General features: G+C 43.4%; 1 protein-coding gene across 5 annotated transcripts; it reads right to left on the minus strand.

Moving 5' to 3' along the window:
* Window positions 1-773: 773 nt before the first annotated feature.
* LOC126993661 (uncharacterized) lies at window positions 774-25,271 on the minus strand. Of its 5 annotated transcripts, XR_007748117.1 has the most exons (7): window positions 24,857-25,270; window positions 22,261-22,992; window positions 14,037-14,264; window positions 5,831-6,022; window positions 1,214-1,669; window positions 1,021-1,120; window positions 774-920 (listed from the first exon to the last, which is right to left on the minus strand). XR_007748117.1 is itself a non-coding variant. In XM_050852824.1 (6 exons), the coding sequence occupies exons 1-6, from the start codon at window positions 24,875-24,877 to the stop codon at window positions 1,088-1,090; spliced, it is 1,662 nt and encodes a 553-aa protein (XP_050708781.1). In that variant the 5' UTR covers window positions 24,878-25,271; the 3' UTR covers window positions 819-1,087. The 5 variants fall into 5 exon arrangements, 3 of the variants coding, with proteins under 3 accessions (XP_050708781.1, XP_050708780.1, XP_050708779.1); XR_007748116.1 differs by having other exon boundaries at window positions 819-920; window positions 1,021-1,669; XM_050852824.1 differs by having other exon boundaries at window positions 819-1,120; window positions 24,857-25,271.
* Between the last annotated feature and the right edge of the window lie 361 nt (window positions 25,272-25,632).

Genomic DNA, 25,632 nt, shown 5'->3' on the forward strand with positions numbered 1-25,632 from the left:
AGTGTGCATAAGTTAGCATGTGGAGAGAGAGAGAGAGAGAGAGAGAGAGAGAGAGAGAGAGAGAGAGAGAGAGAGAGAGAGAGAGTAATTTTGAAGTGCTGTACAATAAAAATACAGCAGTGAATAACAATAGATTATCTCTCACTATACAAAACCTATAAGGTAGCCTATTCCTGAAAACACTCTCTCTCTCTCTCTCTCTCTCTCTCTGTAATGCCCAGTGGTTACAGCAGTGCCTGGCAGAGCTGAGGAGGCTAACACATTTGACACATGGTCACATCCTGATCACAGACATTTATTAAGGAATGATTTACAGGAAAACATAAAATTAATGTTTCAATACAACATTTCCTTGATTTCATCAGATGGTTCCAAGACCAATTTTTATCTATAAATAATAAATACATCACGTTGAACCAAATTTGCGTAGTTTAAACTCGCGTAAAACAAGACGTCCCTGTAATTACAAACATGGAAATCATGGAACAAGTTAACAAAAGTAAGTGAAGGGAAGGCCGGTGGACAGCATGAAACACTGCGCTGATGCCACAAGAATGCAGCGAGAAACTGAACAATACATTGCATCAGATATTAATGTTAGGCACACAAGGTTATGCTAGATGTTACTAAATAAAAAAAAATAAATAAAGAATAGTAAAAAAAAAAAAAAATAAAAAAATAAAAAATAAAAAGTCACCTTTATGATGTTGTTCTGGTGGTGGTGGTGATAGTGATGATGGTGATGATGTGGTGATCGTGATGATGTGGTGATGGTGGTGATGTGGTGGTGCAGGACATTACCCTCACAACACCACACCACAGTCACCTCCCTAATGTTGCTGTGTTGGTGATGTGGTGGTGGTGGTGATGTGGTGGTGGTGGTGCAGGCCATTATCTTCACAACACCACACCACAGTCACCTCCCTAATGTTGTTGTGTTGGTGGTGGTGGTGATAGTGGTGGTGGTGGTGGTGCAGGCCATTACCCTCACAACACCACACCACAGTCCACCACAGTCACCTCCCTAATGTTGTTGTGTTGGTGGTGGTGGTGATAGTGGTGGTGGTGGTGGTGCAGGCCATTACCCTCACAACACCACACCACAGTCCACCACAGTCACCTCCCTAATGTTGCTGTGTTGGTGATGTGGTGGTGGTGGTGGTGGTGCAGGCCATTACCCTCACAACACCACGCCACAGTCCACCACAGTCACCTCCCTAGTGTTGCTGTGTTGGGCTGCCTCAACCACCACGGGCAGTCCTTCCACCACCTCACCAAAGACAAGAGGTGACAACATACCACCTTTCTTGGTGTAGATGGCAAACTGACCACGCCTATTCCACATCGGTGCACCCACATCACCCGGCCGGCCTGACCTCCGGTACTCACCCTTATCAAGGTCAGGCAGCAGCATGGATGCCCCCTTCCCATCATTACTTTCATAGTCCCCAGCCCACACGTACTCTCCTGGCTGTCCCTTGTCCCCCACTCCTAGCAAGCTGGTGTTGCGGTAGGAGGGGCCGCGCTGCCCCGTGCACAGCAACAGAAACTGCCTGCCCCGCGGGGTGTCAGGGCTCAGGTAGATTTTGACCCGCCGTGCCGCGCTGCCTGGCCAGGACAGGTCCAGGAACACTGTGCAGGGGGGGGAGGGTGGCACGACCTTACTCACCTGTAAACACACAACACATTAAGTGATATGGCATGCACACACACACACACAAACACAGACACACACACACACACAAGAAATTAAGTTTTTTTTTTTTGGAGAGTGCAAAACGACAGAGCGATGAAGTGGTGGATCAAGAAGAGGGAGGAGGAGAAAAATTAAATAGCAGCAACAATAAGGAAAAGAAAGGAACGAAAAAGCTTAGGTCAATGTACACTAATGTCGACACTCATATAAAAAAAGCTAGAATTGGTGGGAATTCAATAATGCAATTATAACATATATAGAAAAGACAGAATGTGGAAGAGTGGTGGAGGGGTGATGTAGTATCGGCGAGGAGTGTGCAAAGCTTTGAAGAAAAGTTGAATAAATGCAGATACGGAGACGGGACCACACGAGCGTAAAGCCCAGGCCCCATAAAACTACAACTAGGTAAATACACACACAGAGAGAGAGAGAGAGAGAGAGAGAGAGAGAGAGAGAGAGGCATAGCTACTTTGAATAAAGGGTTGGCTGACCATTCCCAGGCCGCCGTTAATCAGGTCAAGTCAAGTCATTCTCCTTCGTGCTGCCTGGGGAAACCTACCGTACCGTACCGTACCGATATTAGCAGTATTTGTTAGGAAATACCAGTAGTACCAGTATCACGACTTGTACCTGGAAGAGGCGTACTGGTATTATTTCAGAAAACTGGTATCGGCAATACCGGTATTTTTGTTGATACCGCACATCCCTAGCGCTGGGACGGTTGCGCCATACGTCCATCTTCTGCTGTGTCTGGTCTCTGTGTGTGTGTGTGCTAACATAACGGTCCCACACACTAAGCAGCATGTATACACTTCCTGACCTACAGTGACCTGCACATCACTGCTAACATAACAGTCCCACACTCTAGGCAGCACATATACACTTCCTGACCTACAGTGACCTGCATGTCACTGCTAACATAACGGTCCCACACACTAGGCAGCATGTATACACTTCCTGACCTACAGTGACCTGCACATCACTGCTAACATAACAGTCCCACACTCTAGGCAGCACATATACACTTCCTGACTTACAATGACCTGCACATCACTGCTAACATAACAGTCCCACACTCTAGGCAGCATATATACACTTCCTGACCTACAGTGACCTGCATGTCACTGCTAACATAACAGTCCCACACACTAGGCAGCACATATACACTTCCTGACCTACAGTGACCTGCATGTCACTGCTAACATAACAGTCCCACACACTAGGCAGCATGTATACACTTCCTGACCTACAGTGACCTGCATGTCACTGCTAACATAAGTCCCACACACTAGGCAGCACATATACACTTCCTGACCTACAGTGACCTGCATGTCACTGCTAACATAACAGTCCCACACACTAGGCAGCATGTATACACTTCCTGACCTACAGTGACCTGCATGTCACTGCTAACATAACAGTCCCACACTCTAGGCAGCATGTATACACTTCCTGACCTACAGTGACCTGCATGTCACTGCTAACATAACAGTCCCACACACTAGGCAGCATGTATACACTTCCTGACCTACAGTGACCTGCATGTCACTGCTAACATAACAGTCCCACACACTAGGCAGCATGTATACTTCCTGACATACAGTGACCTGCATGTCATTGCTGACATAACAGTTCCACACACTAGGCAGCATGTATACACTTCCTGACTTACAGTGACCTGCATGTCACTGCTAACATAACAGTCCCACACACTAGGCAGCATGTATACACTTCCTGACTTACAGTGACCTGCATGTCACTGCTAACATAACAGTCCAACACACTAGGCAGCATGTATATACTTCCTGACTTACAGTGACCTGCATGTCACTGCTAACATAACAGTCCCACACACTAGGCAGCATGTATACACTTCCTGACTTACAGTGACCTGCATGTCACTGCTAACATAACAGTCCCACACTCTAGGCAGCATGTATACACTTCCTGACTTACAATGACCTGCATGTCACTGCTAACATAACAGTCCCACACTCTAGGCAGCATGTATACACTTCCTGACTTACAATGACCTGCATGTCACTGCTAACATAACAGTCCCACACTCTAGGCAGCATGTATACACTTCCTGACTTACAGTGACCTGCATGTCACTGCTAACATAACAGTCCCACACACTAGGCAGCATGTTTAAACTTCCTGACCTGCAGTGACCTGCATGTCACTGCTAACATAACAGTCCCACACACTAAGCAGCATGTTTAAACTTCCTGACCTACAGTGACCTGCATGTCACTGCTAACATAATAGTCCCACACTCTAGGCAGCATGTATACACTTCCTGACTTACAGTGACCTGCATGTCACTGCTAACATAACAGTCCCACACACTAGGCAGCATGTTTAAACTTCCTGACTTACAGTGACCTGCATGTCACTGCTAACATAACAGTCCCACGCACTAAGCAGCATGTTTAAACTTCCTGACCTACAGTGACCTGCATGTCACTGCTAACATAATAGTCCCACACTCTAGGCTGCATATAAACTCGGCCCTCGATTTAACGGACCCCGATTTAACGGATTTCAGATTTAACGGACCACAAAATCTCACCAGACAACTCCACCCAGCAACAGCAGCTGGGTAGATTTGTCCGGTGACACCGGCTTTAGAAACGTCAAAACCCTAGAATAACAATAAACATATATAAAATCCTATTAAAATAAATTTAAAAATATTATGCATACTACGTATATCATAAAATCATTAGAAAAAAAATTGTTCCGAGTTAGAAGGAAGGCTGGTATAGAGGCTGACGTAATTTGTCCGGTGTGACACTGGCTTTAGAAACGTCAAAACCGTAAAATAACAATATACACAAAATCCTATTAAAATAAATTTAAAAATAATATGTATACTCTACGTATATCATTATATCATAAAAAAAAGAAAAATTGTTCCAAGCTTGAAGGGAGGCAGGTATAGAGGCTGACGTAATATGTGTTAACATGGTGCACTCTACGGCTCCTCGGGGGCAGATTCAGAAAGCACTTACATCAATGTAACTCCGAGATACGTCCCTCCGCACTTCCATCGGGATTCAGAAAACAGAAAAAGGATGTAGCTGAGGATGTAACTCCGGTGTAAGTTACGCCAGCCTCAGAGGTGTAACTTTTGCATCCTTTCTTCAATTTTCAATGAAATGCTTTATATGTAATGTTTTCCAATAAGGTAATAAGAGTTTATGAGTCAATAAAGCAAAATTCTTCCTTAAAAGCAATATGCTACAGCGGGGATGGAATATATGTTGTAGAGTTCACTATAGCTGTCAGCCGTCAGGTCTGCCAACAGCTGAAGAAGAGGAAGACTAGTCTTCATCTTCTTCTTTTGACCTGTACCGCTTTGAATCGCTTCTTAGGTCCTCCTTGGTTATTTAGACTCAAATACTTAACTCTACACAGATTGCACCATGTTAACACACCACCCAAGCCTCAGTCTGCGCTTGTCTCTCGAGGAATGTACTACATTGTTCGTTGCTGCTTTGATTCTGGTGTTTGTTTTGTTCCAAGATGCCTCCCAAACAAGAAAAACATAAACGTGTGAATCTAACAGTGATGCAGAAACTTGATTTCATAAAGAAATGTGGGTTGAGTGTAGCAAGCGTGTGTCATGAGTATGGTGTTAAGAAACAAACAGTTTCCGATATTCGTAAGAGTAAACAGAAGCTACAGCAGTATGCCGTGAGTTATTGTGTCGATACATCCTCTACCTCAAGTAAAAGTGGAAAAGTAGCTGCAAAAAAACACATGAAAAGTGGTAAAGATTATTTTTAAAGTATTTTTTTTTACAATACCGGTATTTATCGTATGAAAGTATTTTCAAGCAATGGACCACCCTTCCCCCCTTAATCCGTTAAATCGAGGGCCGAGTGTATACACTTCCTGATCTACAGTGACCTCAGGATCAACATGACTGTGGACCTGTGCCACAGCACTGACTACAGCTGCTTGGACATGCTGGAGCACAGTGACCTCGATCTTGCTGCTGTTTGTGAGAAGTAAAGAAAGTTTGTGGTTAGCAGCCGTACAAAATGTTCTTCCTAGTCTGGCAGTGACCGGTGGCTGGCAAAAGTGCCACACCAGAAACTCCACACTGCTGAGTCTCCAGCTCACCTGCAGGGTTGCTGCGCCCAAGGGCAGGGGCTGGTCCTTCAGGGCGTGGAGGTACAGCCGGCCGGCTTCAAGGCTTATTCTTGCATGTCGGCGCTGACCTTCCACCTGGTGGACAGCAAACACCAGGCCAGCCTGCAGCAGGCTCCTGATGGGCTGTGTCAAGCTGCGGAGGTCCTCAGCCTGCAAAGGTCCCTGGTGGAGGGAAGGGAAAGTAGGAAGACCATGTTAGGCTGCTGCTTGGGCCGACTGAAAACAAGAGTGTGCGTTAAGAAAGCTGCTGACTCCTTAAAGCAGCTTTGCTTTTCAAGCTTATCTCAGAAGTCACTGGCAGACACTAACAGTGCTATGCTCAGGTAAAATAAACAGTAATTATACAGTGACAAGTCAAGGTAGCTGGAAATTACAGTAAACCCCCGTGATATTGCGGTTCAGTTTTCACGGTCCCGGTATTTTGAGTTTTTTTTTGTAAGACCTATTAATTTTGATATCGTGTATATTTTCACCATTTCGCGGCATTCTGCAGCATTGTTTACGAGTTTAAATCTCGCATGTCACGATAGAATGGCCGTACATACTAATTCAGCCAATCAGAGCGTTGGTATTGTTTTCTCAGCTGCTAATTGGCTGTTGTGTTCTAAAAGCATCTCGCTGTTCCGTATCTCGCAGAGAGAAGCTGCTCGCCTTGTTCTGTCTTAGTTCTGTGTGTCTCCCTACAGTGTACGGTGTGTTTCGTGTTTTTTCTGTAAGACCTATTAATTTTGATATCGTGTATATTTTCGCCATTTCATGGCATTTCGCAGCATTGTTTAGGAGTTTAAATCTTGCGCGTCACAATAGCATGGCCGTACATACCACTTCAGCCAATCGGAGCGTCGGTATTGTTATCTCAGCCGTTGATTGGCTGTTGTGTTCTAGAAGCATCTCGCTGCTCCGCATCGTGCAGGGAAAGAAGCTGTTCACCTTGTTCTGTCTCAGTTCCGCGTGTCTCCCTACAGTGTACGGTGTTTTGCTTTATTTTCTGTAAGACCTATCAATTATGATATCATGTATAATTTTGCCATTTTGTGGCATTCTGCAGCATTGTTTATGAGTTTGGATTTCATGCGTCATTATTGAATGGCCGTACGTACCGATTCTATTGTTTTAAAAGTGTGTTTAAAGACCTTGAAATGCTTTTAAAAGTACTGTAAAAGTTATAAAAACGTGCCAAGGGTGTATATAAACAGTGGCGTACCCAGAAAATTGAAAAGGGGCGGGCCTATAAATATATATATACAGGTAACTCTCGATTTACGCGAGTATTGTGTCCTTGAAGAGGTCGCGTAAATCATAAACAATGTAAATCAAACAAGAGGTAGGTTTCTATCGAAAAATAAATATTCACTTCATTCAGAGAGAGAGAGAGAATATCCATATCACCGAGATATCCATTCAGGCATTCAGTCTCAGCCTCACTCGTGTGAGGAAGAAATGAGGGACACCATGAGCGACTGGCTAGTATTGGTACCGGTACCAAGCAGTCTGGTACCGGTACCGTACCGTATAGCTAGTACCATTAGTACCGTTACTGGTACCAGTACCTGTGCACCCCTATTGTTGAGTAGCGTGGCAGTGTGGGTACTGTATTGTTGTTCAAGTGGCGCGCGGGAAGAACTGAGCTCAGCTGTGTGGCCGCGGCGGTGTGTGAGTCCAGTTGCGTGAGGCGTCTGGTGCCCACTCCATAAAATATCGTGTATAAGTGAAAAAATGTGTAAATTAAACATTTATTTGGATTTTGGACCCAGCGTTATTTCAAAAATGCATAAACCAAACTCACAGAATCGAGTTATTTGTATATATATATATATATATATATATATATATATATATATATATATATATATATATATATATATATATATATATATATATATATATATATATATATATATATATATATATATATATTAATTATATAAATAATAAAATAAATATAAGGTCGCTACTTGGATTTTCGCAACCCCCGCAATAAACAAGAGACCACTGTATATATATATATATATATATATATATATATATATATATATATATATATATATATATTCAGGTAACTCTCGACTTACGCGAGTTTGATTTAGGCATTTTTTAAATAACGTGGGGCCCAAAATCCAAAGAAATGTTTAATTTACACGTGTTTTTTTTCTTCATTTATACGCGATATTTTATGGAGTAGCCAATAAATGTCTCACGCAACTGGACTCACATGGCTGAGCTCAGTTCTTCCCATGTGCCACTTTAACAACAATACAGTACCCACGCTGCCACGCTACTTAACAATAGGGGTGCGCAGGTACCGGTACTAACGGTACCAGGTATACGGTACGGTACCGGTACCAGACTGCTCGGTACCAGTACCAATACTAGCTAGTCGCTCATGGTGTCCCTCATTTCTTCCTCACACGAGTGAGGCTGAGATTGAGTGCCTGAGTGGACATCTCGGTGATATGGATATTCTCTCTCTTCACTGAATAATATTTATTTTCGATAGAACCTACCTCTTTGTTTGATTTACATTATTTTTGATTTTAATTCTCTTCAAGGGACCTACCTCTTGTTTGATTTACAATACTTTGTAAATCGAAAACCTATGCATATATATATATATATATATATATATATATATATATATATATATATATATATATATATATATATATATATATATATATATATATATATATATATATATATATATATATATATATATATATATATATATATATATATATATATATATATATATATATATATATAACGAGGCATGGACTATAACCCTATGGGAAAATATGCATTTGGGGAAGTCACCTCTGACACGTCATATAAAACATGTTTTTTCGTTCTTTTAATGACTGAAATGAGACAAGACCTTGTTAGACAACAATATGTAATCAACACACACCTGGGGTCAAAATTCAGTAGCACAGAAGACCCAAAAGTAGCCCAATTTATGATAAGTAGCCCAATCTGGCAACACTGCAGTGTGGCGTGAATTTTTTTTTTAGGATAATGTTGCTATGAGAAAATCTCGACCAATAGCAGTCGTCCCTGAGTGAGCTGCTGGCCAATAGGAAAGCATGACGTCACAGTTCAACCGTGGACGCCACTCAGGAGCAACCTAACGCCCATTGCCCCGCCTCCTCGTCTCTCCTCCCTCCTCTCTGCCTCCTCCCTCCCTCCTCTCTGCCTTTCTCCTCCTCTCTCCTTCCCCTCCTCTGCCTCCCTCCTCCCTCCCTCTCTCCTTCCCCCTCCTCTCTCCTCCCTCCCTCCTCTGCCTCCCTCCCACCCTCATCTCTGCCTCCCTCCCGCCCTCCTCTCTCCCTTCCTCCCGCCTCTCCCTTCCTCTCTCTCTGCCTCCCTCCCTCCCTCCTCTCTGCCTCCTCCCTCCCCTCCTCTGCCTTCCTCCTCCTCTCTCCCTTCCCCTCCTCTCTGCCTCCCTCCCTCCCTCCTCCCTCTGCCTCCCTCCCTCCCTCCTCTCTCCCTCTCCTCCTCTCCTTCCTCTGCCTCCCTCCTCTCTCCTCCCCCTCCTCTCTGCCTCCCTCCCTCCTCCCCTCTCCTGCCTCCTCCCTCTCTCCCTCCTCCTCTGCCTCCCTCCCTCCTCTCTCCCCTTCCTCCCCTCCCTTCCTCTCTCCTCCTCCCTCCCTCTCTTCCTATCCTCCTCCTCCTTTCTCCTCCCTCCTCTCTCCTTCCTCCTCTCTCTCCCTCCCTCCTCCCCTCCTAAACTATTTAGGGCATGTGAAACTGGGGCAGAGGGGGAGGTCACAATTAGTTGACCGCGAATACGCGAAACCGCGATGGGTGAGACCGCGAACGGCGGGGGGTGACTGTATATATATATATATATATACTCGATTTACATGAGTTTGTTTTATGCGTGTTTTAAATAACGCGGGGTCCAAAATCCAAATAAATGTTTAATTTACATGTTTTTTCCACTTATACGCGAAATTTTATGGAGTGGCCACCATATGTCTCACGCAACTGGACTCACACGGCGCCGCAGCCACACAGCTGAGCTCAGTTCTTCCCGCGCGCCACTTGAACAATACGGTACCCACGCTGCCACGCTACTCAACGATAGGGGTGGGCATGTAACGGTACCAGCTACATGGTACAGTACCGGTACCAATACTAGCCAGGCGCTCATGCTGTCCCTCATTTCTTTCTCAGACGAGTGAGGCTGAGACGGAGTGCCTAATTGGATATCTCGGTGATATGGATATTCTCTCTCTCTCTCTCTCTCTCTCTCTCTCCACTGAATGTATAACGCGTACCTTTTTCACGTAAAAAATGCCTGAAAGTTTACCCCAGCGCGTTATACGCCGAATGTACAAATTTTTCATAATTTTTTTTCTTCTTTGGAGTGTTTTTAAGGGTCTGTGATTCGTCTTATCCAATAACAACTGCAAACTTACCTTTGTTATTGTTAATGATCCTTCATAGTCCGTAGCTGTCTTATAATATGTTACCATAGAATACAGGGCGATCAAATAACTACTATACAAAAATTAAATCGGTGGAGGATCACCCATGCCTTGCTGTTATCCCATTTTCCCGTCGGGCGCCATTTGTATTATCTTGATCTTGATGTCACGGCTGGCTTACGATTGTATGACTAAGGAGCAGTACAAGCTACATAAAAGAATGATATTGGAAAAAAATATCCATGTGTTCATTATCAATTAATAATCATTGATGTTAGTGAGAATAATGGGTAAATATGATATCAGAAACTGTACATCATGAGTCTTGTACGAGGAGTTATTTCACGCCCGGCAGCCATTTGCATTGTTTACAAACCACACAACCACACCCACACAACAAACAGCTGCATGCCGCGTGTCACCAGAACCGTGTGAATTGTGTCTTGCCTAGTTGTCTGTCATAACCTACGAGTGACTGTGAGAATAATATGCTTATTATGATCTCAGAAGCTGTGCATCATCAGTATGTTTACGGGGATGTATTTCTCACAACACCAGCCCGGCCGCCATTTTCATTGCTTTGCTCAAGGACACTTGTCAATTCAAGCAGTAAAGATTACACCAAAAATATTTAAATTTCGGGAAACCACATTGTCAATGTTCTTTAACCCGTACATATTTCTGAGCATTTTAAGATTTTTTTTTTTTCAAAATTGTTGTCTTAAAGTTTGGGGTGCGCGTTATACGCCACAAAATACGGTATTTATTTTTCGACAGAAAACTAAGTCTTTTTTTATTTAAATTGTTTTTGTTTTACGCGAACTCTTCACTGATGCAATACTACAGAATCGAGTTTTATATATATATATATATATATATATATATATATATATATATATATATATATATATATATATATATATATATATATATATAGGTAACTTGATTTACGCGAGTTTGGTTTACGCGTTTTTGATATAACGCGGGGTCCAAAATCCAAATAAATGTTTAATTTACACATTTTTTCACTTATACGCGATATTTTATGGAGTGGGCACCAGATGTCTCACGCAACTCACACGGCGCCGCGGCCACACAGCTGAACTCGGTTCTTCCCGCGCACCACTTGAACAATACAGTACCCACGCTGCCACGCTACTCAACAATAGGGGTGCGCAGGTACTGGTACCAGTAACGGTACTAACGGTACCAGCTATACGGTACGGTACCAGTACCAGACTGCTCAGTGCTGGTACCAATACTAGCCAGTCGCTCATGGTGTCCCTCATTTCTTCCTCACACGAGTGAGGCTGAGACTGAGTGCCTGAATGGATATCTCGGTGATATGGATATTCTTTCTCTCTCTCTCTCTCTCTGTCTACTGAATGAAGTGAATATTTATTTTTCGATAGAAACCTACCTCTTGTTTGATTTACATTGTTTTTGATTTGCGCAACCTCTTCAAGGACACAATACTCTCTTAAATCGAGAGTTACCTGTATATATATATATATATATATATATATATATATATATATATATATATATATATATATATATATATATATATATATATATATATATATATATATATATATATATATATATATATATATATATATATATATATATATATATATATATATATATATATATATATATATAAATATATATACTCTAAATATAACACTTAGATCATTTTATATAGCATACTTTATTTTTATTTAAATCATTATTTTCTTTTACTCTGACTGAAATTGATTTAAATCACTTGATTTAAATCAAATCAACCTTGATCACAGTAGAATTAGAAGTGGAGTGAAGAGAACATGAACCTCCACTGAATCAATGCCAACGTGACAACAATTCATAACTTGGCAAGTATAAGCCTTTCATTGCTAAACGCTTGCAGCGAGCGTTAGGCGTATTTGCTGGTGGTGCTAAACACTTGCTGCGAGCTCCAGCCGCACTCAAATCTCCCGCGTATGAGTGTTCCAACAATATTTCTCACAACACAGGATTGCCAATTGAGTGGGTTCTCCACTAAATTTGGTGGAAAATCATATCAGCCCAGAGCAGAAAATCTAAGGATGAGTAACTGGTGGATGTTGTTGTCCAATACAGCGGCATTTTTGCATAGCTTCCCCTATCACCTGACTGATTCTTTGACCAAATAGTTGTAAATATTGCAGTTGGCAATACCACCTTGCAAGAACCTCAAGGAGAGATGTCCACAGTTCCCTCAATATGGCTGATCATCGCGCATTCACTGATGTAAGTGTTCATATTCAACACTCCTTGAATGTGCATGTACGTTCGCAGGTGAGACATACATAACTGAGTCCTTTAGATCTGGGCGTCCTCTTTCCAATGGTGTTTTTGTTTTTTAGCTGTGATGAATAGTTTTTGAGATACAGAGGTTAAAATAGACCCCCCCATTGGGCTGCCTGACTGCGCCTGAGGGGATAGTCGTGTCTCGCACCACGCACAAAGAAAGGGTTATTCACCAGGTCTCTCCTCTGATACAAGACCTTGTAGTGACCACACCCTCACACCCATGCCTCCAACTAAGTCATTCTCCTATGAGAAGTATACTTTGAAGAAAAGGCCGTGAGCAATCTGAACGTGCCCGGTCCAGTGCCTTGGCCCCAACACAGCACCTTGGAGCCTAATGGACCTGTCAGCTGCCACTTTCCTCTGATGTCTTCCTGATGCCTCTGCACATCTCTCCCTACACTCCGGGACTTCAAGCCAAGTACTAAATTAGTAATGGCCAGTTCTATTTGTCTTAGCCTGTGGTTGGAGCTGGGGAGTTCAGCAGGTAACTCACCTCCTTTGATTAAGTGATATTTCCTGCTCTTTTAACTAAAACTTTCCCACAGTAACCTTACAGTGCTGTGTTCTGTTAAGAAAAACACAGCAACTATACAGTGACAAGTCAATGTAACTTTACAGTGTTGTGTTCTATTGACCCGTCCGTTGTGATTGGCAAGGATTTGGCTTTCACTGGTAGCCTGGGTCTTTCTTTTCAACCAAAGGGTGGATAGTGAACGTTACTCATATGGCACTGGTATGCTGGATATCTCCTCCCAAGGTGCATGACTTTACATTTTCTCCATTGAATTGTAGCAGCCACTTTTTGCTCCATTCCTGTAGCTTGGTGATGTCTTCTTGTAGGAAATCCACAGTCAAAGGGTTAAGGAAAACACAGCAATTATACAGTGATGAGTCAAGGTAACTCTACAGTGCTGTGTTCTGTTAACCCTTTCCATCTGTGACGCAGAAGTCATCATCACAGTGTGGTAAGGGTCAAGAGGAAATGGAAGAGGATTAATCCTCTTCTACACCTCTCAATCCTCCTCTAAATTCCTCTTCCATTTCCTCTTAAGAGGTTTAGAAGAGGATTAAGAGGAAATGGAAGAGGATTAAGAGGTTTAGAAGAGGACTAACGGTGACGACGTCGGACGCCGACGTCGCTGGAGTGAAGGGGGTTAAGGGAAACACAGCAATTATACAGTGATGAATCAAGGTAACCTTACAGTGCTGTGTTCCATTAAGAAAAACTCAGCAATTATACAGTGATGAGTCAAGGTAACTTTACAGTGCTGTGTTGTTAAGGAAAACACAGCAATTATACAGTGATGAGTCAAGGTAACTCTTTAGTGCTGTGTTCTGTTAAGGTGAGCACTGCAGCGCTGTGTGTCAGGGACTCGCTGCAGCAATAGTGACACTTGGGGCTTACTGACCTTCAAGCTGAGTGTCAAGATGAGCTGCAGTCTGCCCATGATAGTGGACTCTGGGTCTGACTGGGCACTGGCCTCTTCTGGATCTGACTGGGGCCTGGCCTCTTCTGAGTCTGACTGGGCCTTGGCCTCTTCTGGGTTTGACTGAGGCAGCAGTTCTTCTTTAGTAACTTCCAAGGTCATATGGACAGCCTTGGCAACACCCAGGGCTGCACTAGATGCCATTTTCACCTGAAACAACAACACTGGGTTAAGGAAGAAGTTCACACCTCGCTCTTGTTCCTCTTAAGGGGGAAGGCCCACAGACTGCCCTTCTGTGTGCGCTGCTGTTGTTATTCTAATGAGGGTTTTCATCTTATAACATGATAAAAATATCTTCATTATGCCCAAGTATGTACTAATTTTATTACAGTAATACACGGCTTTACATCATTTTGACATCCATCAAATTTGAATTTACAACACTGTTCCAGAGCAAATTTTTGTGTATGTCCCTCTATGTGTACCCTCGTGTATGCCCCCCTGTGTGTACCCTTGTGTATGCCCCCCTGTGTGTACCCTTGTGTATGCCCCCCTGTGTGTACCCCTATGTGTACTCTTGTGTATGCCCCCCTATGTGTACCCTTGTGTGTACCCTTGTGTATGCCCCCCTGTGTGTACCCTTGTGTATGCCCCCCTGTGTGTACCCTTGTGTATGCCCCTTGTGTATGCCCCCCTGTGTGTACCCTTGTGTATGCCCCCCTGTGTGTACCCTTGTATATGCCCCCCTGTGTATCCCCCTCCTCCCCTTCCCGTCCTCTACCCCTGTCCCCCTCTTCCTCCTCCCTCCCCCAGTCCTCCTTTATTTTTTTTTTGTATATCACAAGTTATTAGTTATTCAATTTATAGCAAGGAAATGCACAGAAGTAATTTTTTTAAATTGACTAGTGACTACCGCTACCAAGAGTACACAGCGCTGCACTGGGAAAAGAAAAATGGGACCGCACTACCGCAACAGCACTACTCCATAAAAAGTACCGCACTACTGATTTTTAAGTACCGTGCCCATCTCTGGAAAATAGTAGCCGGCAACCTATACTAAGTAAACAGATGAACCCTACCCCTCACCTCCACCACCAAGACCTCTCTCTCTCTCTCTCTCTCTCTCTCTCTCTCTCTCTCTCTCTCTCTCTCCTTTTCTTTCTTCTCTCTCTTTCTATTCTAAATCTATCCATCTTCCCTTCCTTTGCCTCAGCCTGCTTACCGGCAACCCTAAGGAACAGACATAAGGAGCCAGAGTAGTGACCTACCTCTTCCCCTTTACAGCCCCACGTCATTCATTTTGCCCACGGCAATCGTCTTGCCTCGTCTCGTAGCACGTCTTATTTATAAATTATTGATAAACTAAAAAAATGAAGATATAGATGAGGTGTATATCAGTTGTTACACGTGCACGTGCACGTGCTACACGTCATTTACGCTCACGTCCCTCGTCTTGCCTCGTCGCGCGTAGTCCCCCCTCGCACGTCCCAGGGGTTGCCAGTGCTCGGCTAAATCTCATTTATTGACCACTGCCACAGCCATACAAATAGGTTTAGAACGCTTTGGTTTTCACTGTCCTATGCACTCCAATATTCCAAAGGCGCTGAGGTACTGTTTTTCCAATTTTGAGAAATTTATTTTATGAACAAAGGAAGGCTTAAAGAAGTAAATTCATTCATCCTATCACAACGAAGAATGCGAGGGAATCTAATAGAAGTGTTTAAAATATTTAAAAGATTCAGTGATATCAACACTTTCGCGCACGTGGACGTGACATACGTGTCACTATAATTGTCTGGTCAAAAAGCACGCCTTAAGATTGACGCGACTGTCGCGTCGCTGGGACAAAAATGTTCACCAAAAATTTTGTAATTCTCATTGACGCGTGATACTTGGTCTTAGATAGGCTAGCACATGTCGGCTTGAGGTAAGCTGATAGACCCTTATTTCCCTGGGTGACAGAACAGAAACTCTCTTCAGTTGACTCTCTCTAGCGGTCATGACTGGTTAGTGTGTGGCGGGGGGCAGGGTTCAAATTTTTTTTCTTTCAAGCCTAACTCATCAACTATGTCATATAAGAAATCTGAAACTACCATTGTATAGGTAATGATCTGTTTTTTTTTTTAAGATGAAACCATAAAAAAAAAAAAACTATAACAGTTATGGAGATCAGTGGAAAAAAGTGAACTTTTTTTTTAAATCGTTTTTTTTTTTCAAATTTATGACATGATTGTGTGTCAAAATTCCGTTTGTTGCGCAAATTAGCTCGTAAATGTCCGCTTCTTTTGTTATAGAACACAATTTGTTATATCTTTACTCCTTCTATGTGAAAATGTGAGTTTTTTATTTCAGAAATCAGTTCGTGTCTTCAACTCATGATATCTCGGTAAAATATAAAACAAACATTATTTTTTTCTTTCCATACGAAAGAGCTTACAATTTACAGTGGAATGTATGTAGTTTCATAAAAGTGAACCGAGCAAATGATTTGATAAAAGAGTTTCGAAAAAAATTTAACCGCACTCAAGGAGTTTTGGACAAGAAAATCAGATGGGAGAGTGTACGCAAAAGTGTTAAAGTGGAAGATTACTTTACAATTGATCGATCATATAGAACAAGAAATAACAGTTTGATGATAAGTGGTAAAAGATTCTCGTCGCATGAAGCCAAACACTTCTTCAATCGAGTCGTAAATGTTTGAAATCCTCTACCCTGTGATGTCGTTAATAGTACAACAGTTACGGCCTTCAAGAACAGAATAGACAAGTATTTTGAATCCAACCAGCAACTAAGATATTACTCATTGTCGTAATAACGTTCAGTTTTTTCAAATACTGGTGTCCCTGTCCATTTTTATTGCCCGGTTAGTGGTAGCAGTAATGGTAGTTCTTTCCTCTTTCCTACATAATTTCCATGCAGTTTTTCATGCTGCATGGTTCTTTTCCTTTCCTGCCAGCTTTGGCTTCAGGGATGGGAGGGTGGGAGGAGCCTTCGCCTTTGCTGTCCTTCATCTTCCACCATTGATTAGATAGTTAAGTTAGTGTAGCTTGTTACAAACAGACTTGTAAGGACCATCAGGTCTGCTGTTGTTTGTTCTTCCTTTGTGTGTATCCTTGTGTATGCCCCCCTGTGTGTACCCTTGTGTATGCCCCCCTGTGTAATTCACCTCTTGGTCTGCTGCAGGTCCCTCTTGAGACAGCCAGCCGTTCCCCTACGGAAGAGCACAGGGCTCGTAGTACCGATCTTTGGGTAGGACTGACGGCCATAGTGTTAGACTTCTCCATTCCCATCCCTTACCCGTGGCCATAAACCGTAGCGTAAAGCGTCCTCATGTGGTTGGGGTTGCTCTACGCTACCCCGTGAAGGTGGGAAAAGTGTTGACTCCGCAGGGTAGAGTGCAGGACATCTTCAACTTCGTATATTTCATGAGTAAATAGTGTTCTATTTGTTATTATGGAAGGACATATATTGAAAAATATCAGAATATTTGTATGACTGATATTATATCGCAAACTTTGCTAAAGTTACTATGTATTTTTTAGTTTGTAAAGACCCTGGTGTTTCCATTTGATTGTAAATGGACAGTTATTCCTGAAAGTTCATTTATAATTGTCCCCAAGAATGGCAAAAGACAGTAGATTGATGACTAAATATGGCATTATTATGGGAATACTTAACATATACCATAAAAAATAGCATTTCTTGGTGACCACCTTGATTGATAGGGTAGGCAGTGGCTCAGTGGTAGCGTGCTGGGCCCACATTCATCACGTGATGGACGACGCGAGTTCAAATCCCCACGCTACCACCTTGGATTTTTCAGTAACCGCTGAGTGGCTTAAAACTACCCACATGCTGTCCTGAAGACCACCCATCGACCCGGACTCTAGAGGAAACCGTCCAAGTGAATCAAGAATGAGTTCCGGGGGTCAGCATGAGCCAAGAGAAGATGGCGCCACTATAAACACTTGACTGCACCAATACGGGCTGGGGCCGACTACCATCCAGGCCCCTTAAGCAAGCCTACCGGCACCATAGGCGTAAGACGTAAAAAAAAAAAATAATAAATAAAAAAAAGCCATAAATGACATGACCTGGCAACCCCAGTGTGACTGCCCGGGTGCGTGTGACGAGTCATGGATACCAACCTGTCTCATAAATTAACTTACCCGCATTACTTGTTATTTACTTGTAGATCAACAACGCTATTGTTTTGTTTTATGATATATAACGTATAGGAATACAATGGTGTGTAAAAAATCCATTATTTATTTTGTTTTCTGTAATTATTGGTTTGAAAGTGCTGCCAACATTATTAAGATGTGCGGATTGGTCCTTCATATCTGTCCCGGGGATGGGAAGGTGACGGGGCGGCTTCAGGGGCGTTCCTAGACATTTTGGGGCCCGGGGGGCTCATTCCCATTTGGGGCCCCTCTTATGGGGTGAGAGGCGAGCACAATGAGCCAAAGCAGCTGCGGGGTTTAGTGGGGTGCTGTTAGCCCCCACCCCCCCACCCCGGGAAAATTTTTAGAATATGAGCAATTGTAGAATCATTTTAAAGGCACTTGTAAATGCAAATTTCAGACATTTTATTTCTTAAAACTAGGTGCACACTGAATAATTGAAGATCCACTTAATCCAGTTAAGCATAATGATAAATGGTAAAAATGAGGATAACAGTAATGTACTCTGATGGCGATATGATGTGGAGGGAGTTAAATGAATCAATATTGCTGGAAGGGACTCCATTATGTAAAGGGAGATAGATCAGGGTGAAGGGAGTTAGAACAGAGTGAATCATGACTGGAGGGAGAACAAAGTTTGGGGCGGTAGAACAGAGTGGAAATAAGTTAAACAGTGAAGGGAAGGTAGAACAGAGTGAGGGGAAGGTAGAAGAGAATGAAGGTAAGGTAGAACAGAGTGAAAGGGAGGTAGGACAGTGATGGGAGGAAGTAGAACATATTGAAGGAAGGTAGAACAGAGTAAATGGAGGTAGAACAGCGAAGGGAGGTAGAAATTAGAATACTGTGAAGGGAAGGCCCGGAAGGTAGAACATAGTGAAATGGTTCAATTGGAGGTAGAACAGAGTGATAGGAGGTAGAACAAAGTGATGGGAGAAAGAACAGAGTGATTGGAGGAAGAACAGAGGGAAGATGTGAAGGGAGGTAGACATGAGTGAAGGGAAGGTAGAATAGAGTGAAGGGAGGTAGAACAGAGTGGAGGGGAAGGTAGACCAGAGTAAAGTGAAGTTAGGGAGTTAATTCAATATTGCTGGAAGGGAGAAAAAGGAGAGGAAGGACCACAGACCGCTCCGAGATTATAAACGAAACAAAAGCATTGGTATTCTTGTTGATGTTAGTACACTTGTTAGTAGGTAGGGCCTACACTTAACACTTTTCAAGTTGTTCACTTGCTCCTACTGTCCTACAATTGTCGACGTGCCTTCTTGGCAGCAAACTCCTCTATTATATCACTCATATCAATTTTATCCAACACTTCTGATTCCACTGACATTAATACTAAACTATTAAGCCTGTCTTGGCTCATCGTGCTGCGTAAATAGTTCTTCACTAGCTTCAGTTTTGAGAAGGACCTTTCACAAGAAGCAATAGATGTTGTAATGGTAAGTAAAATTCTGATAGCTGTTGCAAGACTGGGGCAAACATCTTTTCCATAACTACTGATTTTTTTCAAAATATCCACTGGTAGCCTTGGTAGTTCACTGTTGAAAAACATTACACGTGCATCTATTATATCATTGAATAGGGAGATTGCCTGGACATCGTCATAAAAGGAGGCAAAGTCTGCACTGTGTTTCTGAAGCGTCTCCTCGTCCATAGATTTTAAAAGTAACTCTGGTTGAAGAAGGAATCCAAAGTGCTCCACATGGTCTCTCAACCTCTGAAATCTCTCCTTCATTTCCATACAAAGCCTATCTAAGATTTCCCTTGCTACACGCTTAAATTCCTCTTGCCTGTCGAGTCCTTCATCTGATGTACCTTCTCCAGCCATACGTTTCTTCTTTCTTATTCTTCTGTTTGTTGAAAATCCATAATTATTACTTCCTTCTTCCGCAAAGTTGATAGACTGTGTGATGATCTTTTCCCTTTCTGTCTCATTTCCTAAAATAGACGAGAGTTTATTTATCTCACCAGCAGCATCAGTTGTATTCAATCCACTCTGTTGCATTTTTTTCTGAGCAAAATTAATTGGCCTTAAGATATGTGACCAGAATTCCAGGTAAGCAAAAAACTCATATTTTTCAACTGCAGACAAAAGGCCTCTGGCTTTACTTCGAGTATCTACTCGCTCATTTGGACATTCTGCAAGCTTCTCTAACAATTCAATAATTTTGTCCAGATGTAAGGAAACAGCTCTTGTTGCTTCCTCCCTGGCAGACCATCTTGTGGTGCTTTCTAACTTTAAACTGCCTGCACCAGTTTCTTTCAACATTGCCCATCTTTGAGGAGAATGAGCAAAAAAGTTGAAGAGTTCTTGAACAGTTCCAAAAAATGTTACTATTTCAGGATCTACTTCAGCAGCATGAAGGGCAGCTAAGTTGAGGGAATGATTATCACAGTTGAGGAATGTTGCCTTGGGATTTCTTTCCTTGAGACGTTGTTGTAGTCCAGATATATGTCCACTCATGGTAGCTGCGTTGTCATATGTCTGGCCTCTGCACATGTTGATATCAATTCCCAAGTCTTCCAAGGCTTGTATTACTAGTTCTTCATAGTGTTGAGCATCTGGCTTTCTGATAATGAAGAAGCCAAGAAATGACTCCTTAACTTGTAAGTCTTCCATATCCAAGTACCTGATAATCAAGGAAACTTGTTCTTGATGTGAAATGTCAGGGGTAGAGTCCATCATCAGAGAAAAATAGCTGGCCTGCTTTATCTTTTCTACAATAACTTCTCTAACTTTATTTCCCATGATATTTATGAACTCATTCTGAATTTAATATTATTTAATAAAGCTTGACTACCGCTACTATTAAAGCAAATAACTGAATTTAATTACCTTTAAAAGTGGAAAAACACGAGCGCAGCTCTATGCGGCGCCTCACTCTAACTGGTTGCTGTGACGATTGGAGTGGTCGTGTCCATTTCGGCCCGGGTACAGCTTCCTGGCCCATTTTCTTCTATACCGTCTACATACATTTAAGGCAGACTTAGCTATATATTATTCTTTATTCATAATTCTCTCCCTCTTCCACACATGACACTGACACCTCAGTAATCAATTGCCTTAGATCGGCCCCCGGGCCCTGCCCTTACCTCAATCAACGTTACCCACCCTCCTAGGTCTATAATGGTCTCCATGATTGGAAGGGGGCCCCTGAAGAGCCCTATTTCTTTGACATAACATTTTTGTTACATTTTTGTTTACAAAATTGAAAATTGGGGCCCTTTAGTGAGACCCAAATTTGTCTTTCGGGTCCAAATATAAATGGGGCCCTTGACCATTTTGGGGCCACTGAATTTAGCTTGTCCTCCTGCCATAGCAGCAATGGTTAAATTTCGCATTTTAGGGCCCCCCTCACTTTGGGGCCCGGGGGGCGATTTCAAACAGCCCCCCCTCGCCCCCCCCCCTCAGGAACGCCACTGGGCGGCTTGTCCATACCCCAGTCCCGCATATAGGGATGGGGACGGGTAGGGAATTGGGAAGACTAACACTATGGCCGTGAGACCACTCACACACAACACACCGCGACAACGAGGTCACAACTCCTTGCATGACGTCACGTACCTACTCACTGCTAGGTGAACAGGGGCTACAGGTGAAAGAAAATAAACCCAACTTATCTTTACCCGGCCAGGGAATCAAACCCCGGTCCTTCTGGTTGTGAGGCAGACGCTCTATCCACTGAGCTACCGGGCTATCCTTGTCTATGCCCCCATGTGTACCCTTGTGTATTCCCCCTGTGTGTACCCTTGCATATGTCCCCTGTGTGTCTCCTTGTGTATGCCCCCCTGTGTGTACCCTTGTGTGTACCCTTGTGTATGCCCCCTCTGTGTGTACCCTTGTGTATGCCCCCCTGTGTACCCTTGTGTAAGCCCCCTATGTGTACCCTTGTGTATGCCCCCAGTGTGTAACCTTGTGTATGCCCCCTTGTGTATACCCCAGTGTATACCCCCTGTGTGTTGCCTGCTGTGTTTAGTCACGTGGCTGAGTGCCCAGGGCACAGTGCAGCATTGGCACTCACCTTACAAACAGCAGCAACAGCACTGGCATCAGGGAAACCCTCTTGGCACTCCTCCACCACCTGTTCCGTCTCGCCAAGGCAACGCACTGTTTCAGCCACCGCCAAGCCTGCTTCTTGATCTGTTGCTGGGGCACGTAATGTCTCCAGCACAGCCTGCAACTCCTGCCTCCCCTTCTTCACCTTCCCCTCCGTGGCTGTCACTCGGGACTTTTCCAGCTCCACAATCTCCCTGGCACTCTTGCTCTGGTCCACCAGTCCCTGGAGCCTGCCCTCCAGCTGCTGCTGCTGCTCGCCCCAGCCTGTCAGGGTCCTCTTGTACTGGTGCAGCTGTGACTCAACCTCCCGGCAGGTAGCAATGGTGTCCATAACTGTGGCCTCCTGTTCCTCCAGAAAGGAACACATTTTCTTGGAGAGACCCGGCACTTTCTTCTTGCCAGCTGCCCTTGCTGCTCCTTTCCCTTTCCTGGCAGTGGGTGGCAGTGAGGCTGCTGCAGTCACCTTGGCATCTCTCATCATTCTTATAAGGGCCTCAGCAATATAGGAGACAGGGAATTCTCCACCCTCAGGCACGTCATGGCTAACACGGCACTGTGGGCAGGTAACACGGCTCTCCTCCTCCAGTTTACCTATGCACGGTGTGCAGACGGTGTGGCCACAGGGCAGAGTGCGCGGCCGCTGCACTGTGTCATCAAAGTCTGTCAGGCACACGGGACATTCCTTGGGGTTGTCGCCCTGAAACGGAGAGGCAGTGTGAGGGAGGGAATATGGCAGGAACATACTGGAGACAGCTCACAGCCACACAGTGATGTTACAGGCTGTCATCTGAGAGTGTAAGAGAATATTTGGAGAAAGCTTGGGTAGTGTGTGCTAGAGTGGGTGGACTCCTGAAGTGTTCTCCCTCTCAGCACTGCCAGCTCCTGCACTTATCTGTGTTTTCAGGTTTGACCAGAGGGAGTACTAAGGGAGTAACTGTCATGAAGGTTGTGGTCACTGCCAAATGGACTGGCCACCTCCCGAGTCAAGACCAAGCACCAGCTTAAAAATAGGTATTGACTATTTTTTCTTTGATTCGAGATAACAAAAAACAAGTTTGAAAAATCGTGGTGGTTTTCGTCTATATGAAAGTTTTAGTTTAAGTATTCTGAGGCATCATTTATTGTGCAAATTAGTAATAACCATAATGCAATAATGACAGTCTTGACCATCATTCTTGGATTACCGGTAAGTTAGCTTAGGTTACTTTCATTTGGTTAGGTTAAGTTCTATTTACTTAGTTTTCTTCTTTAGTTCACTATTTAATTTCACAATTACACTGATCTTCACAGCCCTCCCCACTTTTGGGAGGGGCAAGGGAAGAAAATATCATTAAAATTGGGAAATGGCAAAAGAGGAAATGTTTACCTGCAGTGTGTATGACATGTCAGTAAAATTAGAGTAAAGCAATTATATCCATGAGCCCTTAGTGAGGGAGGCATTCTCGGAGGACTAAAGATGAAGGCGTGCAGAGGCTCCTTATAATTACCGCTTAACTGTACACACTTTTGGCGGTAATTGTGGAGATTCACTACGCGCCTCCAAAATACGACGTTACACCTCCATATTATACATAAGGGACAAAATACATGTCCCTTAACCATAATATGAAGGCAGAAAAACTTTAGAAGTAAAGAAAAAGTGGTAAAGGTAGTGAAATGGCATATTAAACATACGTGCATTTGTGTTTTGGTGGCGGCAGTAGCTCTTGCTCTTGCAGTATTGGGAGGTGAGCAGTGTTGCCAACGATCCGGTTAGCGATGGTATGCTAGGTTAGTGATGGTATGTTTAGTTAGCGATTAGCCCAAGCATGTGAGACCAGGTCCACCATGCGTGGTTATTATCATTATTATTTTATTTTTTTAGAACACGCACCTTTACCTAATACTATACGCGGCCCAAACCTTCACAAAACCCTTTGGGTAAAGGTGCGTGTTCTAAAAAAAATTTAAAAATAACCACGCGTGGTGGACCTGGTCTCACATGCGTGGGCTAATCGCTAACCAAGCATTGGATCGTTGGCAACACTGCTCAACTCCCAATGGCTGCCGCCATCACCAAAACAAATGTATGTATATGCCTTATCACTACCTTTACCACTTTCTCTTTACTTTTAAGTTTTTCCGCCTTCATATTATGGTTAAGTGACATGTATTTTGTCCCTTAAGTATAATATGGAGGCGTAATATCGTATTTTGGAGGCGCGTAGTGATTCTCAATAATTACCGCTTCCCTGCACACACTTTTGGCGCAGGACTCACGTACGTACACTCGTACTATCAAGCGTCTTGTTGTCCAAGGCCAGAGAGGAGCCACGTCGGGTTGTTGCCATGACTGTTTTTCCCCTTCACGGCACACAAGCCTTGCAACACTACCGCCAGGCTCAGCAGGAAACCACCCATGCAAACCCCGACAACCTACTACTAGGCGAGAGCCTGCACCAACAGATGGACCAAACCTCCTCACTTCAACAGTATGGACCTCAAGCCCGCGTGTTTAAACGTATCGGCGCCTCAGGTCGCCTGTTGGAAAAACCTCCCGTGCAAGTTTAGAGTAAGCTCACCCCCTTCACTGCAGCCTCCATGCCGCTGGTGGCTGTGATGGTTCCTCGCCGCGGTGGTGTCCTGTGGCGCCTTCTGCAGGGATGCACGGCTCACTGGAGGTCACGTCACTGCTGTGCTGACCAGAGTGCGGGTTTTAGAAAGAGCCAACAAGGGTGATTCAGGGAGCGCGGTCTTGATCTTGATGTCACAGGTCAGGTCAGTGCAGGTGTAAGTCGGGAAGCTTGGCCTTTGTGTCGGCCCTCCCTGATGCTGTTCCACGTCTTCTTATGCTGCTGCTTCCATTATGTTCTTTCGTTGGCTTTCTCTTTTCTTCCACATCTCATACACTATTTCCTTGGATTCTTGTATCTTTAGCTCGTTGAAGAGTAATTGTCTTATGATATTTTCTTCATTTTCTATGTATGGTCTTTGCAGTAAAATTGTCTTCTTTCTTATTTCTGCATATCCTGGGCACCACAACAGAAAATGCATTAACCCTCTACATTCCAGTCACAAAAGATGCAGTGTCTCCGTTAGTGTGTCTATTTCTATCATTTAGTCTTAGATTATTTGTTCTTGCTTTAAATAATATTTGTGACGATGGTCTATTGTCGTATATTTTCTCTTCAGACATTTCTGTCTTCCAAATTTTTGTATATTGATAAACTTGAGTTTTCTGTTACTTCCTGCTGCCATCTCTTACTATCCCAGTCTATAATCTTATTCTTTAATTTTTCTTTCTTAATTACTCTTAGGTCAGAGTAATTTAAATTAATGTCTTTCATAAATTGCTTAG

This window comes from Eriocheir sinensis, unplaced genomic scaffold (genome assembly GCF_024679095.1).
Source record: "Eriocheir sinensis breed Jianghai 21 unplaced genomic scaffold, ASM2467909v1 Scaffold652, whole genome shotgun sequence".
Classification (NCBI taxonomy): domain Eukaryota; kingdom Metazoa; phylum Arthropoda; class Malacostraca; order Decapoda; family Varunidae; genus Eriocheir; species Eriocheir sinensis.